General features: G+C 41.4%; 1 protein-coding gene across 1 annotated transcript in view; it reads left to right on the top strand.

Annotated features, from left to right (window-relative positions):
• Nucleotides 1-20,070, top strand: part of LOC110499121 (TANK-binding kinase 1-binding protein 1) — a 113,515-nt gene that overhangs the window by 80,891 nt on the left and 12,554 nt on the right. Inside the window, exons 6-7 of the mRNA XM_021576042.2 lie at nt 6,472-6,674; nt 6,903-6,964. Of these exons, the coding sequence (XP_021431717.2) occupies nt 6,472-6,674; nt 6,903-6,964 (265 nt within the window). The remainder of the gene's footprint in view (nt 1-6,471; nt 6,675-6,902; nt 6,965-20,070) is intronic.

Here is a 20,070-nt window from a genome sequence, read left to right as displayed (position 1 = left end):
GAGACAGGCCAGAACATCAGGAGACGTGCTCGCCAGAGGTAGCCTGACTGCCATTAGGTACCGAGATGAGATCCTCAGACCCCTTGTGAGACCATATGCTGGTGCGGTTGGCCCTGGGTTCCTCCTAATGCAAGACAATGCTAGACCTCATGTGGCTGGAGTCTGTCAGCAGTTCCTGCAAGAGGAAGGCATTGATGCTATGGACTGGCCCGCCCGTTCCCCAGACCTGAATCCAATTGAGCACATCTGGGACATCATGTCTCGCTCCATCCACCAACGCCACGTTGCACCACAGACTGTCCAGGAGTTGGCGGGTGCTTTAGCCCAGGTCTGGGAGGAGATCCCTCAGGAGACCATCCGCCACCTCATCAGGAGCATGCCCAGGCATTGTAGGGAGGTCATACAGGCACGTGGAGGCCACACACACTACTGAGCCTCATTTTGCCTTGTTTTAAGGACATTACATCAAAGTTGGATCAGCCTGTAGTGTGGTTTTCCACTTGTCACTTGTGTGACTCCAAATCCAGACCTCCATGGGTTGATAAATTTGATTTCCCTTGATAATTTTGTGTGATTTTGTTGTCAGCACATTCAACTATGTAAAGAAAAAAGTATTTAATAAGAATATTTCATTCATTCAGATCTAGGATGTGTTATTTTAGTGTTCCCTTTATTTTTTTGACCAGTGTATATAAAAGGTATTTCTGTTTGGTGTTTTTTATACATTTGCAAAAATGTGTAAAAACCTGTTTTCGCTTTGTCATTATGGGGTAGATGGGGTGTGTAGATTGATGAAGAAAAAAATGTATTTAATACATTTTTGAATATGCTGTAACGTAACAAAATGTGGAAAAAGTCAAGAGGTCTGAATTCTTTCCGAAGGCACTGTAAATAAATATATTTCTCTGGCCCTGCTGCTTGCGATATGCTAAAGCATGCTGCGTAGCATGTTACAAACTATGAAATGACACATATCATGTAGGAACCAAAAAAGTGTTAAACAAATATACCTCATGAAACTGGTTGAGAGAATGCCAAGAGTGTGCAAAGCTGTCATCAAGGCAAAGGGTGGCTACTTTGAAGAATCTCAAATATAAAATACATTTGGATTTGTTTAACACTTTTTTGGTTACTACATGATTCCAAATGTGTTATTTCATCATTTGGATGTCTTCACTATTATTCTACAATGTAGAAAACCCTGGAATGAGTATGTGTGTCCAAAACATTTGACTGGCACCTTACAAATCAAATCAAGTGAAATTGTATTAGTCACATGCGCTGAATACAGTGAAACGCTTACGAATCCCTGAACAACAATGCAGTTTAAAGGAAAAATGGATAAGAAAAATAAATAAAAGTCGCAATTAATTAAAGAGCAGCAGTATATATACAAATAAAAATCTTTAACCAGTTCCATTTAAGGACCCCAAAAATTACAGCTGCGCAATAAAGGTTGCAAAATAGTGAGATTTTCGATGTGCCAATTCCATGGCTTATGGTTTATAAACTGATAAACAAAACAACGCTGGATTCAAAACGTTGTGTTTTTCTATTTAAATTATTATACACTACTGTTCAAAAGTTTGGGGTCACTTAGAAATGTCTTTCTTTTTGAAGGAAAATAAAAAAAAATGTCCATTAAAATAACATCAAATTGATCAGAAATACAGTGTAGACATTGTTAATGTTGTAAATGACTATTGTAGCTGGAAACGGCTGATTTTTAATGGAATATCTACAGAGGCTCATTATCAGCAACCATCACTCCTCTGTTCCAATGGCACTTTGTGTTAGCTAATCCAAGTTAATAATTTTAAAAGGCTAATTGATCATTAGAAAAACATTTTGCAATTATTTTAGCACAGCTGAAAACTGTTGTTCTGATTAAAGAAGCAATAAAACTGGCCTTCTTTAGACTAGTTGAGTATCTGGAGTGTCAGCATTTGTGGGTTTGATAACAGGCTCAAAATGGCCAGAAACAAGTGACATTTTTCTGAAACTCGTCAGTCTATTCTTGTACTGTGAAATGAAGGTACAACGATGTGTGCTACTCCCTTCACAGAACAGCACAAACTGGCTCTAACAAGGAATAGAAAGAGGAGTGGGAGGCCCCGGTGCACAACTGAGCAAGAGGACAGGTACATTAGAGTGTCTAGACAAGTTGTTAACTGGCAGCTTCATTAAATAGTACCCGCAAAACACCAGTCTCAACATCAAAAGTGAAGAGGTGACTCCGGGATGCTGGCCTTCTACGCAGAGTTGCAAAGAACAAGCCATATCTCAGACTGGCCAATAAAAAGAAAATATTAAGATGGGCAAAATAACACAGACACTGGCCAGTGGAAGATTGGGAAAAAGTGTTATGGACAAATCTAAATTTGAGGTGTTCGGATCACAAAGAAGAACATTCGTGAGACGCAGAAAAAATGAAAAGATGCTGGAGGAGTGCTTGACGCCATCTGTCAAGCATGGTGGAGGCAATGTGATGATCTGGGTGTGCTTTGGTGGTGGTAAAGTGGGATATTTGTACAGTGTAAAAGGGATCTTAAGAAGGAAGGCTATCACTCCATTTTGTGACGCCATGCAATACCCTGTGGGCAGCGTTTAATTGGAGCCAATTTCCTCCTAAAACAGGATAATGACCCACGTACAGCTCCAAACTATGCAAAAACTATTTAGGGAAGAAGCAGCGAGCTGGTATTCTGTCTATAATGGAGTGGCCAGCACAGTCACTGGATCTCAACCCTATTGAGCTGTTGTGGGAGCAACTTGACCGTATGGTATGTAAGAAGTGCCCATTAAGCCAATCCAATTTGTGGAAGCATGGGGTGAAATCTCTTCAGATTACCTCAAGAAATTGACAACTAGAATGCCAAAGGTCTGCCAGGCTGAAATTGCTGCAAATGGAGGATTCTTTGATGAAAGCCATTTTGAAGGACACAATTATTATTTTAAGTAAAAATAATTATTTATAACCTTGTCAACGTCTTCCTATTCCTTTTGCATCTCATTTCATGTATGTTTTCATGGAAAACAATGACATTTCTAAGTGACCCCAAACTTTTGAACGGTAGTGTACAAAACTCTTGCAATCAGTAGAATGGTATGTACAGTGCCTTGCGAAAGTATTCGGGCCCCTTGAACTTTGTGACCTTTTGCCACATTTCAGGCTTCAAACATAAAGATATACAACTGTATTTTTTGGTGAAGAATCAACAACAAGTGGGACACAATCATGAAGTGGAACGACATTTATTGGATATTTCAAACTGTTTTAACAAATCAAAAACTGAAAAATTGGGCGTGCAAAATTATTCAGCCCCTTTACTTTCAGTGCAGCAAACTCTCTCCAGAAGTTCAGTGAGGATCTCTGAATGATCCAATGTTGACCTAAATGACTAATGAAGATAAATACAATCCACCTGTGTGTAATCAAGTCTCCGTATAAATGCACCTGCACTGTGATAGTCTCAGAGGTCCGTCAAAATCGCAGAGAGCATCATGAAGAACAAGGAACACACCAGGCAGGTCCGAGATACTGTTGTGAAGAAGTTTAAAGCCGGATTTGGATACAAAAAGATTTCCCAAACTTTAAACATCCCAAGGAGCACTGTGCAAGCGATAATATTGAAATGGAAGGAGTATCAGACCACTGCAAATCTACCAAGACCTGGCCATCCCTCTAAACTTTCAGCTCATACAAGGAGAAGACTGATCAGAGATGCAGCCAAGAGGCCCATGATCACTCTGGATGAACTGCAGAGATCTACAGCTGAGGTGGGAGACTCTGTCCATGGGACAACAATCAGTCGTATATTGCACAAATCTGGCCTTTATGGAAGAGTGGCAAGAATAAAGCCATTTCTTAAAGATATCCATAAAAAGTGTTGTTTAAAGTTTGCCACAAGCCACCTGGGAGACACACCAAACATGTGGAAGAAGGTGCTCTGGTCAGATGAAACCAAAATTGAACTTTTTGGCAACAATGCAAAACGTTATGTTTGGCGTAAAAGCAACACAGCTCATCACCCTGAACACACCATACCCACTGTCAAACATGGTGGTGGCAGCATCATGGTTTGGGCCTGCTTTTCTTCAGCAGGGACAGGGAAGATGGTTAAAATTGATGGGAAGATGGATGGAGCCAAATACAGGACCATTCTGGAAGAAAACCTGATGGAGTCTGCAAAAGACCTGAGACTGGGACGGAGATTTGTCTTCCAACAAAACAATGATCCAAAACATAAAGCAAAATCTACAATGGAATGGTTCAAAAATAAACATATCCAGGTGTTAGAATGGCCAAGTCAAAGTCCAGACCTGAATCCAATGGAGAAGGAATGGGAAAAAATGTCAGTCTCTCGATGTGCAAAACTGATAGAGACATACCCCAAGCGACTTACAGCTGTAATTGCAGCAAAAGGTGGCGCTACAAAGTATAAACTTAAGGGGGCTGAATAATTTTGCACGCCCAATTTTTCAGTTTTTGATTTGTTAAAAAAGTTTGAAATATCCAATAAATGTCGTTCCACTTCATGATTGTGTCCCACTTGTTGTTGATTCTTCACAAAGAAATACAGTTTTATATCTTTGTTTGAAGCCTGAAATGTGGCAAAAGGTCGCAAAGTTCAAGGGGGCCGAATACTTTTGCAAGGCACTGTATATGGGGGATACAACCATCCCAGGTTTGTAGGTTTTGCTGCGAAGAGACAGAATCTTTACATCACTTGTTTTGGTACTGCCCATATCTACCTTGTTTTTGGTCGCAGGTTCAGGAATAAACATTTACCCAAAGCTAATTCTGCATATAGCACTACTGGGTGACTTGAAAAGCCATAGTCATTTGATCAATCATATAATAATACTCTTAGTAAGAATGTTTATATTTAATGTACAATCTGTAGAAACTATGAGAATAGAAAGCTTTTTTGTGAAACATCACAGCACAGTTGAAAAGTAGAATGGCAAGTATAAGATAGATGGGATGGGTTGAGGGTAGCAAGAAAAACAAGGTGGTGTAAAATGTATCGTGTTCGTAAAATGTATATAGTATGTTCACAAACTAGTTCCCAAACGTTTTCAATCAGGCCCCTTTCTAGCATTATGGAAAATTTGTGACCCACCACCTGGATTCGGTCCTATGTAGCTAAATTTGAAGTGGTGTTTTTTACATTGGATAAAAGTAAAAACTCAGAGCTAGAAAATTGTAAATCATACACTGCAGTTGAGGAACAATGAGAAAGTCATTCTGCTTTGAAAGTTGATAAACTTGTAACCCCACTTTTGAGAAAATGGCCCTTGAATGTTTTGGTACAGCTACTGGAGAGCTCTTCTTTGTCTACACCCATTCAGCATCATCCACGCTCTCTTAAGCCTTAGCCCCACCCATATCTATAAGGATTCACGGTGTAGTAAACAAACAAAGATTTCAAGACTAAAAGTGGTGAAAGTAAGTAGCAATATCTAGTCCTTGGCCTATATCATCATTTGATTTTGGTGCAGGTCATGTTGTTCTTCACTTTACTGTCTCTGGTAAACACACACTATATCAAATATAATCTAAGTTTATTTGTCACATGTACAGGATACAGAAGGTGTAAACGGTACAGTTAAATGGTTACTTGCATAGTTCTTCATGATATCGTTCTAGACAGACCAATCCAAACTCATCTCTGCATTTCCAGACCATCCATTATCACACAATCATGGCTCGCAGGAAGGTTCCTGTATTTCTTCCGTGGCTAAACCAACTAGGGTTGTTATTAAACAATTGTATTCATATTTACAGATGGCATTCATGTTTGTTATTAAAGCAATTGAAGGTTCACATGTTCCAAAAAAACATGTTTTTATAAAAATAAAACATTAAAATGCCACTCCTGTGAAGTAGTGACGTGCAACGGGTCACATTTGCTCCACCAAAGCTTCAGAACAAAAATGTAATGTTTCTGTTTTTTGAAAAGAAGAAAAAAAATAGATGGGGATAGGAAATTATGCAGACAATTACGTTGATAGAACCCAGTATCTGCAATATTAAAGCTGATCTACCACCTAAAAAACACAACAACAGAAAAACAAAAACAAATGTGGTGTATTGTATCGGTGTGCGTTGTATGTGTTTTATTCCAGTGTCAACGTGCTTGCCTATGTGTTGTGTGAGGAGGTTGGCTGGCTGGGTGAGATGAAATAAATTTGTCTCCTGCTGAACAATCCATACTGGTTTAAGAACGGAGTCGGTATGAGCTTGGCTCCAAGGCTGTGCCCACACACGCTCAACCGCCAAAGTGTAAAATTAAGAAACGTGGAGTTCTTATCTGGCCTTAAGTTCACTTCTCTATCCCTTATTATCCCTTCACATCAAAGTACAATGATGGATGTTATAAACACTGGGATAATTAAGTCCCTCTAGATTGATGCTGTGAGTGTGTGTGTTTGCGCTTGTGTGTGTGTGTGTTTCCCCCTCCCCAGTGCTGGACTGTCCTGCGCTGACCCTGCAGAGCTCTCGTAGTCTAGACACTTTGTCAGACCTGAAGCTGCAGCGTCTGGAGGTGGAGCTAGAGAGGGCGCGGCATGAGGCCGAGCGGGCGTGTCAGAGGGAAGAGGAAGTGAAGGCCGAGTGTGAGAGACTGCAGGAGGAGCTGAGACAGATCCAGAACAACCACATAGGGAGGGTCAGTGAACAACACACACACACACACACACACACACACACACACACACACACATATCTAACACACTGGTATGTATAACAAACTGATATATTCTCCCTCTATTTTCTTAAGCATAGTCTTAGGCACTTCTGTCTAACTCTTGTTCTCGCCTGGCTCTTGCTGTCACATTTTGTCCAATCCACTTCGAGCACCTGCATGCTAATGTAATTTCATGCTCTACTTCGGCAGGAAATGACTTCGCCGTGTGAGCAGTGTGATGTGGAGTGGATAAAGAAGGTGGGAGATGAGCAGTAAGTGACGACAACAACCATTTACTGTGACACCATAAGACCTGCAACTTTTTAGCTGTCGGATAGAGAGACGGAGAGGTTGGGAGGGACAGAAGGAGAGAAAGAGGTATGAGATAAATAGTTTGAGAGAGAGAGAGAAACAGAGAGAGTGAGAGGCAGAGAGAGAGACATACAGAGGGCGAGAGAGAGGAGAAGATAGAGAGAGAATAGTAGCAGACAGTAATGTTTCACTAGGATCTGTACCTGACTCATATCTGAAGGTCTAGACCAGGGATGGGCAACTTTGATGGGGACGGGGGCCGCAGTGGCTCGTGGGTCTGCCTACAACACCAGTGGAGGTCAGTGCTTTTTAATGAGCAAGGCCTTATTTATATTACAGCATATTGGATGACAGGTCAAGAGAACAGTCATGCCTTGCACACTCTTGCCTGCATCTAGCTGATCTAGGCTGTAATCAGTAGTCCAACGGTTGCAAAGGAGAGTATCTATTGGACAAATGTAGGTATGTTTTTCCCCGTTTGTTTCCATTTAAGAAAAGTTTTTCAACAGAATCAGCGGATTGAATTACACCCCTGAACACACGCAAACAGTTCACTTTCATAGCCACATACAAACAGCTCGTCATATTCCTTCTCACATCTACGTGCTCTCCTCCTCTCACCTTTTCCCTTTGCTTGTGGATTTTAATGCACAACACATCAGCTGTCTGTGACCAGGCGAAAAAAACCTTCACATCATAACCGCTACAGAAGGCCTACATCGTTGTCACCATATTAGCTAAAGTAATGTCATAGTCAACATAGTCTAATAGAAATATCGTGTTAGTAAACTTGCTACAATCATGCAGTACAGTGTACAGTCAGTAAGCAGTTTAGCAGTTACACTGGCGGGCCACGGTGGCAATAATTTACACTGAACAAAAATATAATCGCAATATGAAACAGTTTTTTACGGAGTTGCAGTTCATATAAGGAAATCAGTTCATTTAAATCAATTCATTATACCTTAATGTATCGATTTCACATGACTGGGAATACAGATATGCATCTGTTCGTCACAGATACCTTTACAAAAAAGGGAGGGGCATTGATCAGAAATCCAGTCAGTATCTGAAGTGACCACATTTGCCTCATGCAGTGCGACACATCTCCTTCGCATAGCGTTGATCAGGCTGTTGATTGTGGCCTGTGGAATGTTGTCCCTCCTCTTCCATGGCAGTGCAAAGTTGCTGGATATTGTCGGGAACTGGAACACACTGTCGTACATGTAAATCAAGAGCATCCCAAACAGGCTCAATGGGTGACATGTCTAGTGAGTATGATGGCCATGGAAGAAGACATTTTCAGCTTTCAGGAATTGTGTTCAGATCCTTGTGACATGGGACTGTGCATTATCATGCTGAACATGAAGTGATGGGGGCGGATGAATGGCACGACAATGGGTCTCAGGATCTTGTATCTCTGTGCATTCAAATTGCCATCGATAAAAGGCAATTGTGTTCATTGTTCGTTTTACAGCTAATTTCCTGCAACTCTACACATTTTTCCACAGGGTAGAGGCAAATATTTGCCGTTTTTAATATGATAACTGATTAACAATGGGCCTGAGGTGGCACGTAGCCTAGTGGCTAGATCGTTGAGCCAGTAACCAAAAGGTTGCTGGATCAAATACCAGAGCTGACAAGGTCAAAATCTGTCGTTCTGCCATTGAGCTAGCCGATAACCCACTGTTCCCCGGGCACCGAAGACGTGCATGTCGATTATGGCAGCCCCCCGCACCTCTCTGATTCAGAGTGTAGCTGTGTAGCTGACAGCTAGACTCATTTACCAATCTAAAATAAGATGCTGATATTAAGTGACTGCTGATTGCACAACCAAATTTCGAAATTGCACCTTGTGTATTCTATTATTCTAACTTGCAACAGTAAGTTGGGACCATGACTGACTTCCCCTCCCGCCAAACATTTTTATTTTATTGATTTATTACTATGCTTTAAATTAGTCCCATCTCTGGTCTAGACATTAGAGGGTCTAAAGGGTCATCTCTAGGGAACTCATTAGAATCTAAATGAGCTTTTTTCCAGGCCCATCTTAAAGTGGAACTGTAAGTAGAAATGGCCTTTCCATTGCATTTGCATGCATTGATATTACTAGTACATTAGTGCCCATACACCTTGCACTGGATCATTTTGTGGACCTCGGTGTCTTTCAATGTGGGGAACAGTTTTGTCTTGTGTGGTAATATATAAGACAACAGTAGAGGGCAGTGTGAGCACAGCGTTTCCTGACAGCAGTTCTTGATGTTGTTTCTCAGGGGAACCTACACTGACACCTCTGTGGGGACTATGCGCCCCTCTACCCCATTCAGTCTCCCCATCCTCCTACACACATCAGTCACACCACATACAGCTCGCCCACTAGCTGTATGAAAAACCAACATGTGAAACATGAATACTGTTTCGATAAGAAAGTGGATGTAAATTGAACTGAAGAGGGGTTGAGATTGAGTGGGGCAGAGGCCAGGGAGGGGAAGCCTACTACTTTTCCAGACCTCAGTCACATCTTGGTTTCACTGCCTTACTCACCCTATTTTCTTTCTGAATGAGAGCTGACTTCTTGTAAGAGCTCTTGTTTAATGTAAATGGCTCTTAGATTCTTGTGAAACTGGTCGCGTGTTGCATGTTCTGGAGACACAGACAATTATAATGTTTTGCTTCAAATTTTGTAATTCCCCTGCAGAAAAATGCAGAGATTATTAAATGTGATAATTGAATTGTGTAGACTATTTTGGAATGAACTTGACATGGTTGACATACTTGTTGACAATTGTAATTGCTTTGTTCAGTTCCACAGTATGGAGATCACATTTTCAATCTCAAACAAATTCAGAAAGTCAAAGGGAACACAGTAAGGAACAGCAGAGAATAGACCTCCTGTGTTATAAATGTGTTAGTACTGTACAGTGGCTTCTGACGGTGTGTAGGCTGTGGACATGAGAGTCAAAAGCCCGCACATATTTAGTGCTTGTTTCATCAGAGACCTAAAGGGGCTACAGGGCCTCATTACTACTGCCTCTGTGACACAGGAGGTTGGTGGCACCTTCATCTGGGAGGACGGGCTCGTGGTAATGGCTGGAGTGGAATCACTGGAAATGGTATCAAATACTTCAAACACATGAAAACTAACTAACTAAATTGTACGGTGTATGTACACTACCATTCAAAAGTTTGGGGTCACTTAGAAATGTCCTTGTTTTTGAAGGAAAATAACACTTTTTGTCCATTAAAATAACTTCAAATTGATCAGAAATACAGTGTAGACATTGTTAACTTCTTAGCGCACCCATCCCTTTAGCGGGATCATTTTCATCAACATCCGCTGGATTGCACCGCACCAAGTTCAAATTAAATGACTAAAAATATTTTATTTTTATGAAATCACAAGTGCAATATAGCAAAACACAGCTTAGCTTGTTGTTAATCCACCTGGCATGTCAGATTTCAAAAAAGCTTTTCTGCGAAAGCAAACCAAGCGTTTATGTAAGGGCATCTCTCTCAGCAGACAAAACATTACAAACAGCTAGCAGCAAAGTAGATTGGTCACGAAAGTCAGAAAAGCAATAAAATGAATCGCTCACCTTTGATGATCTTCAGATGTTTGCACCCACGAGACTCCCAGTTACACCTTAAATGTTCCTTTTGTTTCACAAAGATTATTTTTATATCCAAAATACCTCCATTTAGTTGGCGCGTTTTGTTCAGAAATTCATATGCTTCGAGCGGTCAGGGCAGGGCAGATAAAAATTTGAAATAGTATCCGTAAAGTTCGTAGAAACATGTCAAACGTTTTTTATAATCAATCCTCAGGTTGTTTTTACAATAAATAATCGATAATATTTCAACCGGACTGTAGCTTTTTCAATAGGGGAGAGAGAGAGAAAATGTCTGCTCCAAGCTGTTGCGCTTGCAAAACTCTGCTGGCACCCAGCCATCCACTGACGCGATGTGATCGTTCTCGCTCATCTTTCAGAATAAAAGCCTGAAACTATGTCTAAAGACTGTTCACGCCATGTGAAAGCCATAGGGAAAGGAATCTGGTTGATATCCCTTTAAATGGAGGGAAGGCATGCAATGGAAGCGCCCAGGCTCTGTCGTAACCGGCCACGACCGGGAGGTCTGTGGGGCGACGCACAATTGGCCTAGCGTCGTCCGGGTTTGGGAGGGTTTGGCCGATAGGGATATCCTTGTCTCATTGCGCACCAGCGACTACTGTGGCGGGCCGGGTGCAGTGCGTGCTAACCAAGGTTGCCGACACATTGGTGCGGCTGGCTTCCGGGTTGGATGCGTGCTGTGTTAAGAAGCAGTGTGGCTTGGTTGGGTTGTGTATCGGAGAATGCATGACTTTCAACCTTCGTCTCTCCTGAGCCCGTACGGGAGTTGTAGCGATGAGACAAGATAGTAGCTACTAAACAATTGGAAACCACGAAATTGGGGAGAAAAAGGGGTCAAATTCAAAAGAAAATTGCCTCCTCATGCCATTTATTTTGCGAAGTGCACCAGTACCTCCTGCAGCAAAGCACCCCCACAGCATGACGCTGCCACCCCCGTGCTTCACGGTTGGGATGGTGTTCTTCGGCTTGCAAGCCTCCCCCTTTTTCCTCCAAACATGGTCATAATGGCCAAACAGTTCCATTTTTGTTTCAACAGACCAGAGGACATTTCTCCAAAAAGTACGATCTTTGTCCCCATGTGTAGTTGCAAACCGTAGTCTGGCTTTTTTAATGGCGGATTTGGCGCAGTGGCTTCTTCCTTGCTGAGCGGCCTTTCAGGTTATGTCGATATAGGACTCGTTTTACTGTGGATATAGATACTTTTGTATCTGTTTCCTCCAGCATCTTCACAAGGTCCTTTGCTGTTGTTCTGGGATTGATTTGCACTTTTCCCACCAAAGTACGTTCATCTCTAGGAGACAGAACACTTCTCCTTCCCAAGCGGTATGACGATTGCGTGGTCCCATGGTGTTTATACTTGCGTACTATTGTTTGTACAGATGAACGTGGTACCTTCAGGCGTTTGGAAATTGCTCCCAATGATAAACCACACTGGTGGAGGTCTACAATCTTTGTGGAGGTCTTGGCTGATTTCTTTTGATTTTCCCGTGATGTTAAGCAAAGAGGAACTGAGTTTGAAGGTAGGCCTTGAAATATATCCACAGGTACACCTCCAATTGATTCAAATGATGTCAATTAGCCTATCAGAAGCTTCTAAAGCCATGACATAATTTTCAGAAATGTTCCACACTGTTTAAAGGCACAGTCATCTTAGTGTATGTGAACTTCTGACCCACTGGAATTGTGATACAGTGAATTATAAGTTAAATAATTTGTCTGTAAGCAATTGTTGGAAAGATTCTTGTGTCATGCACAAAGTAGATGTCCTAACCGACTTACCAAAGCTATAGTTTTTATAACGAGTGGTTGAAAAACGAGTTTTAATGACTCCAACCTAAGTGTATATAAACTTCCGACTTCAACTGTAGGTATGTTGTAAAAGCCTGACGTCAAGTCCATGGTACTGAAGTAGGTGTTTCTCCCTAGGGCTGCATGACAGTCAGATTGGTGTGGAAGTGACGTGCATCTTTGAGTGTCCTTGCATTTAGCCATCTGGAATCTGTACATATACGAAGACCACCATCTTTCTTCCACACCATTACTAGAGGGGAAGCATATTCGCTAACAAATTTCCTGATTATTTCCTGTTCCTCCATTTCCGTCAACACTTGTCGTAGTTTCTGGTAATGGGCAGGCGGAACCCTCCGATATGGTAGGTGAAATGGTATGTCATCTGTGAGTCAAATGCGATGCTCAAAGCCCTTGGCTTCGCCACAATCCAGAGCGCTCTTGGAGAACACACCGTTGTAGTTAATAAGTAACTGAACTAATTTCTCTCTTGATGCTTGACTGATTGTTCGATGTCAATCTCTCCCAACCCTACATCTAGTAGTCTCTGCTTCAAATCCACGGAGTCGGTTGTGATGGGCTGCTTTCCTAGAGTTCCCCCTTCCATCTTGCAGGAGCCTTGGAAAACGGTGAAGTCCTCCACAGCCAGACAGGGAGACACATCAGCCAGCTTTCAGTTTCTCTTTAGAGTGAAAGGTTTGTCCGATAGGTTGGTGACTTTCATGGGCACCCACCTGTCGGCCCACATGGGTGTGATGACTCGACCCACCATGGTATTTTGTGGCATGGTCTTGGATGAAGTGGGTTCGACCACAATAGTGCTCCCTGGAGACATTGGCATGCTGTTGGGAAGCCTCCCCCATACTAGATGCTCTTGTTTAGCGAGAAGCCTGGTTGAGTTTGACTGTCCCTATTTTTCTGGGCATTTCTTCACTCTGCCAACATGTCAGGTTAGTCATTATGTTCAAGAAGTATTCACCTGCAGGTGATGGCTGTGAAGTACATTCTGATATGAGTCTCCAGTACTCGTCAGTACCCTTCATTTGATGCATAAGGTGTTTTATCAAGTTTGTACCGAGAATGAGATCATCGTGCTGACTTGGGACTATGAGCACAGGGACTAAACAACTAATCCCGTACACGTTAAGGTCAATTTCACACATGCATTTTGGTTGTGCCGTCCCCCCCCCCCCCCCCCCCCCCGACACCAACGAGAATCATTGGCTCTGATCGTGGCTTCTTCTCTTGACTAATATTTTCTGCAAGCATTCTTTGTTCTGCTGCTTCACTTAAAGTACAGGCCATGGAGCCAGTGTCAAGCATCCTTTTCAATTGGAACTGGTTATTTACAGTGACTGGGGCATAAAATAGTTCATCAAATGGCGTTACTCTTTGTATATTCTGCGTTATGCCCCGAACCCCTTCTGGTGCTGTACTACATGCGTTCACACACCGTCGTTCTAAGTCCTCATCACACTTGAGGGTTTGTTTCTCTTGATCTGCATATCCCCCCTCCAAATGCGGGCCCGCTAGTTTAACGTCTCTGCTCCATTGGTTGCTCGTGTGTGCTCCTCACTGTATCTAGGCCCAGACTTCGGACAGTTTTTCTTCCAGTGAACTGACTCAAAGCATGACAAACACAGACCCTCCCTTCTACAGTGTGCAAGTGTAGAGTGGTTTGAACCGTTGCACACCTTGCAATATTTTCTGTAAGAGTACCCTTGGTTAGGTGGGTGTTGCGGTCTTACTGTTGTCTGAGTGTTCTGCGTTAGCACACGATCAAGTAAGTTTATCATGGTTGCATGCAGTTTCCTTCAGTTTGATTAGAGGGTGTGACAATTACCTCACTCTGGTTAGGAGACACTGGACAAGATGTCACTTCATCTTCAAGTATAGGCGTCTGGACATGTGTGACCACCTGTCTCACAGCAGCAGGGCGCTTTGACTTGGTCAACATTTGGGCTTTCATTTCAGACTGATTCTCGTCTAGACGTTCTTGTATCTCAGTTGCTGTCCACCTATCAGCTGTTTTGAACTTTAAACCACATGACCAACTTCCAACCAGATAAATTAAGGGAGGGTGTGTCAGTGAATGTCTGGTCTGCACTGGAGCTCTGAGCATGTGCGCCACTATCCTCCTTCCCCTCACCTTTCTTCCTAATTTGAGCTGATATAGACTGTCCTATCTGATGGGAGAGTTGTGTGATAAGATTTCCCAAGTTAGGACTGGCCACCTCTGAACTATCTGAGTGAGTGTCACTTGGCATAATTACAGGAGCTGAGGGTGTGTCGTTAGGCACCCGAGTAGAGCAAAACTTTGGTGAATCTACAACATCTATAGTTCTATCTGGGGTCTGAGGCAACTCCCTGAAAAACCTCCCTCTCCCAAGACCCAGTTCAAGCTCATCACTGAAAACACGGTCTCCTTTTCCAACAATATAAGTCATATTCACTATCAATATACACAACTAAAATGAAATATATGTATCAACAATTTCAAATTAATCAGTTAATCTAAGAGATATACCTAACAAAACATTTGTTTTTTCCCCTTGCGTGTGTAAGAGATTTCACTTCCAACCTGTTTATAGCATAGCAACTCCCAGCGACCAAGTTGGTGTTGATAAACGGCGATTCACAATGACCCACGTTGATCCGGGTCACGGCACCAATGTAACCTTTTCTGCACCGGTACCTTTCTGCGTTGTGTTCTGGTAAGTTGTAGGTGGAAGATAAGGCTCTGGACACAATTCAGCCGGTTGTGTATTTTAACCTTAAAATAATAAAATATATATATATTTTTTAAATTACATTTTCGGTGAAAATACATCAAGTATATTTTACACCTGCTACATCCGCAAGGCTGTAATTATTGCAAATGGAGGACTCTTTGACAAAAGCAAAGTTTGAAGAACACAATTATTATTTCAATTAAAAATCATTATTTAGAACCTTGTCAACGTCTTGAATAAATTTCCTATTCATTTTGCAACTCATTTCATGTAGGTTTTCATGGAAAACAATGACATTTCTATGTGACCCCAAACTTTTGAACGATAGTGGATATGTTGAGTTATGTTTAGGATCTGCGTTTCTTACAGTTGAGTGACAGCAGACAGGCTGTACTCAATAGTAGTATGGCAAAATAGATGTTAGAGCACACAAACAAAAAGCTGTGTAGCAGTTACAGAAACAGCAAGCCTGTACTCTCTAATGTGTATTCAGAGGTCAGCTCCAGCTCATACGGCCCGACCCACACACAATTCCTTTCCCACACATACCAGCATATAGATTGGCTGTCATGAATCTCCTCTCGCTAGATACACACTCATCATCTCTCCTCACACACACACACACACACCTCCAAATAGCTTTTCCAAAGCAAAGGGGGCTGCAGTGCAATTGAAGTCTTGGTAGCTTTGATAACAAACATAAGAGATCACACACGCGTGAGTGAAATGTGTTGCATTCCAAGCCGTGCTTTTCAAAGATTGTCGAGAGGCGCAGGCGAAGTTGAGAATTGTGTGAGCAGAAGTGTGAAAAGGAAGTCGCGGATGTCAAAATAGTCAATAAATACAGTTTGGTGCACAGAAAATCCAAGAGACTTGAGACTGTAACCGAGGTGTAGATAGCCACTCAGACATCCCCCTTGGACTGTAAAAGAAGGATAGGAGATTTCAGCTCTCACATAGAATACCGGTACTTCCATATTCATGAAAGCTTTCGATAGAGGCAGTTAGGAAGGAGGGAATAAGGGCTTTCACTGTCGTCAATGGCTTCCACGGTTCCTGTACGTTATGTATGGTCTCTTCTATTTTCAGGCTGTTGTGAAGGTGTTGAAGGGGCTTCAATAGCCCACTCAATAGCCCTGTCTGAGTCATACAGAAACATAGTGGGAGGACTTGGTAGGCCTGTCTGAAGGACTAACTAAGTGATGGAATGTATGAATGCGTTGTCTGTGGTCAAAATTATTTTGTTTTGTTCTATCGAGACCCTAAAATGGAAATGTGATGACATATTTCTTAGATAAACAGATCTAGCTGTAATTCATTTCTGGTGTCAACACCATTCTCCTGGCTGAAATATATTGTGATGACAGTTATGTGTTCATGGAAAAGATTCAACACTAATGACTCATGATGACTGCCATTTCCTTTATCTAATGGTTCAGTGTTTACTGGTCAAAAACATCCAGGCAAAATGGGGTATGTTTTCTACTGCCTCCCTCTCCCTCCTACACACAAAAAACCTAACACATTAAGACTCAATGAAGTTATTCAGTGGGTTGTGGAGAGTACTCATCATTTTCCTATGACAATGTGAGACTTCTCGTGTTGGCACTCTAATTGGCATGACCATATAAATTAATTGAGATGTTTCCAGATTCGCCGTTGTACAGTTTAAGTATGAAGAAGAAGTTGTTGTTTGTCCGTTGAAAACATTTTTCTATATCTGTTGCTATCACTATGTAGAGTTAGCTGAGTCAGATTTTTATGGATATTGGTTCGAGAGCTCAGATAAGCTTTGTCTGGATACAGACTGGCACCTATCTACCACAGCATATCTACAGTACATACAGAAGGTATCATACTTATTCACCCCCTATGGATTTACAAAGTGGGCTTGAAATAGATTTTAAAATGTATAATTTGTTCATTGATCTACCCAAAATACTCCATAATGTCAAAGTGAAAATATATAATTTTTTTAAAATCAAATTAAAACAAATTATATAACTAAAATATAGTTGCATAAGTATTGATCACCTCTGTTTAAGCAAGCCTAAATTAGTTCAGAAGTCCCTCAGTCAAATATTGAATTTCAAGCATAGAGTCAACTACCAAGACCAGGGAGCTTTAAAAAAAAGCCTCATAAAGAAGGGCAGTGATTGGTAGATGGGTAACAATAACAAATCAGACATTGAACATATGTTTAAGCATGGCTAAGTTAATAATTCTGCTGTGGATGATGTATTAAACCACCCAGACACATCAAAAGATACAGTGGTTCTTCTGAACTGAGCTGCAGGACAGGAAATAAACTGCTCAGGGATGTTACCATGAGGCCATTACCGAGTTCAATGGCTTTGATCGGAGAAAACTAAGGATGGATCAACAAGAATATTCCCAAAAAATGCATCCTGTATGCAACAGGGCACTAAAGTAATACTGCAACAACAAAAAACAAGGCATAGGAATACACGTTTTGGCTTTAATGTAAAGCCTTAAGTTTGGGGCAAATCCAACAACACATCACCGAGTTACTGCCTCCAAATGTTCAAGCATGGGTGTGGCTGCATCATGGTATGGGTATGCTTGACATCGGCAAAGACTGGGGAGTTTTTCAGGATAAAAAGAAACTGGATGGCGCTAAGCACAGGCAAAATCCTAGAGAAAAACCTGCTTGTCTGCTTTACACCAGACACTAGGAGAGGAATTCACCTTTCAGCAGAACAATAACCTAACACATAAGGCCAAGCCTATAATGGAGTTGCTTACCAAGAAGACTGTTTCTGAATGTTCCTGAGTGGCAAAGTTCTGACCTAAATCTACTTGAAAAGCTATGGAAAGACTTGAAATTGCTGTCTAGCCATGATCCCCAACACCTTGACAGAGCTTGAAGAATTTTGAAAATAATAATGGCAAATACTGCGCATTCCAGGTGTGCAAAGCTCAATAAGGTGTTCTAATATGTTTTGACTTAGCAGGGTGAATACTTATCTAATCAAAGTATATTAGTGTTTTATTTATCATTAATCTCCCCACCCCCGCCCCAGAATTAAACAAATCTTCCACTTTGACATTAGAGTATTTTGTGCAGATTGTTTACAAAAATGACAATTTAATCCCACTTTGTAACATACTAAAATGTGAAGAAATCAAAGGGGGTGAATACTTATGATAGGCACTGAATCTATTCTAGTTCCTCCCTAGTTCCCTCTTTTCATCCCCAAATGGGGTTTTGCTTACACAAATGTCAGAAGTCAACCAATTTTATAATATTACATATGGTTTGGGGCAATATTTCTACTAGAAATTATGATACAGTACATGGTTTGTACAGTATAGGTCATGACCTTTGTCATTTGTCTAAATCATTGCTTCTCTTCTGGATAAAGAGCAAAGAAAGATGTTCTACAGGTCCAGTCCAAACAAACTATTCTTTGCCATCTTGTATTTCTGAAAAGGAGACGAACATTTTCACTGCAGTCACATTTATCACTCCACTTTATTTAACTATTGTCTGTAAAATATTACTAAAACGCTGCTGAAGTTAAACAATCAAATAAATCACACAGCAAAGACCAATAGGCTGCATTTACACAGGCAACCCAATTCTGAACTTTTTTCCACTTATTGGTATTTTGACCAATCACATCAGATCTTTTCACATCAGCTCTTTTTCAGAGCGGATCTGATTGGTCAGAAGACCAATTAATGACAAAAAAACATACAGAATTGGGCTGCCCATGTAAACACAGCCATAGAATGTGAGACTTTCATTTCTTTCTCCAAGCATCACATTTTCCATTACTACTGTAGCACCTTATTCAATAAGGTGTCCGTTCTTTACCAGTCCTTTTACCATCTTTATCTACCACCATCATCAATGTGTGAAATGATAGTGTTCAAGTCCAAATAAATAACAAAACGCTTTGGGAAGTTGGTTTGTAAGTTCAGATGGGCTATGTTTTTGTCAGATCTTAGTCTGGATAGCAGATACACACTGCTGGCATTTATCTGACACAACCACCTCCCTTTCTCTCTATGTTTTCATTTACCACCAGTGTTGCATTGTAACAGAGCTGTTTGAAATAGCTGCCTCGTTGCCATGGTGAAGCAAATTCCTGTGTGTAATATTTAGGCAGCTGGAAATAGAGTTGCTCTGTCAATATATACCCTGCGAGAGTTACTGTACGGCTAACTGCTACACAATAGTGTGATTCATGTGTGATTTGTATGATTGGTATTCTAGAAATACTCTTTATATTACATAATTATATTCAGTCAATCTGGAGATGAGGAAGAAATGCATCTAGGAACTGCTTGGATAGACGTCAAGTGTGAATAACTGTAGACATTTGAAAACTGGAATGCATTAAGTCAGGTAACCTCACGCATTAGTGTGTACACATTTGAAGCAATGTAGTAGCATGATTTCAAAGCAGCAGCTACTCTTCCTGGGGTCCACACAAAACATAATACAGAACATTAATAGACCAGAACAGCTCAAGGACCAAACTACATGGATGTAAAATAAGAATACACGCGTAAATACAGTATGTACATATCAGTACATATACTGTACAGTACACTGCATATACCAAACATTAGGAACACCTTTTAAATATTGAGTTGCATTGCCCCCTTTTGCCCTCAGAACAGCCTCAATGCATCGGGGCATGGACACTACAAGGTGTCAAACGCGTTCCACCGGGATGCTGGCCCATGTTGACTCCAACGCTTCCCACGGTTGTGTCAAGTTGGCTAGATGTCCTTTGGGTGGTGAACCATTGTTGATATACACTGGAAACTGTTGAGAGGGAAAAACCCAGCACCCACCTGCTACCATACCCCATTCAAAGGCACTTAAATCGTTTGTCTTGCCCATTTACCTTCTGAATGGCACACATACACAATCCATGTCTC

This window comes from Oncorhynchus mykiss, chromosome 20 (assembly GCF_013265735.2).
Source record: "Oncorhynchus mykiss isolate Arlee chromosome 20, USDA_OmykA_1.1, whole genome shotgun sequence".
Lineage (NCBI taxonomy): Eukaryota > Metazoa > Chordata > Actinopteri > Salmoniformes > Salmonidae > Oncorhynchus > Oncorhynchus mykiss.
Note: the sequence above shows the minus strand (reverse complement) of the source record. Positions and strands in the feature narration are given on the sequence as shown.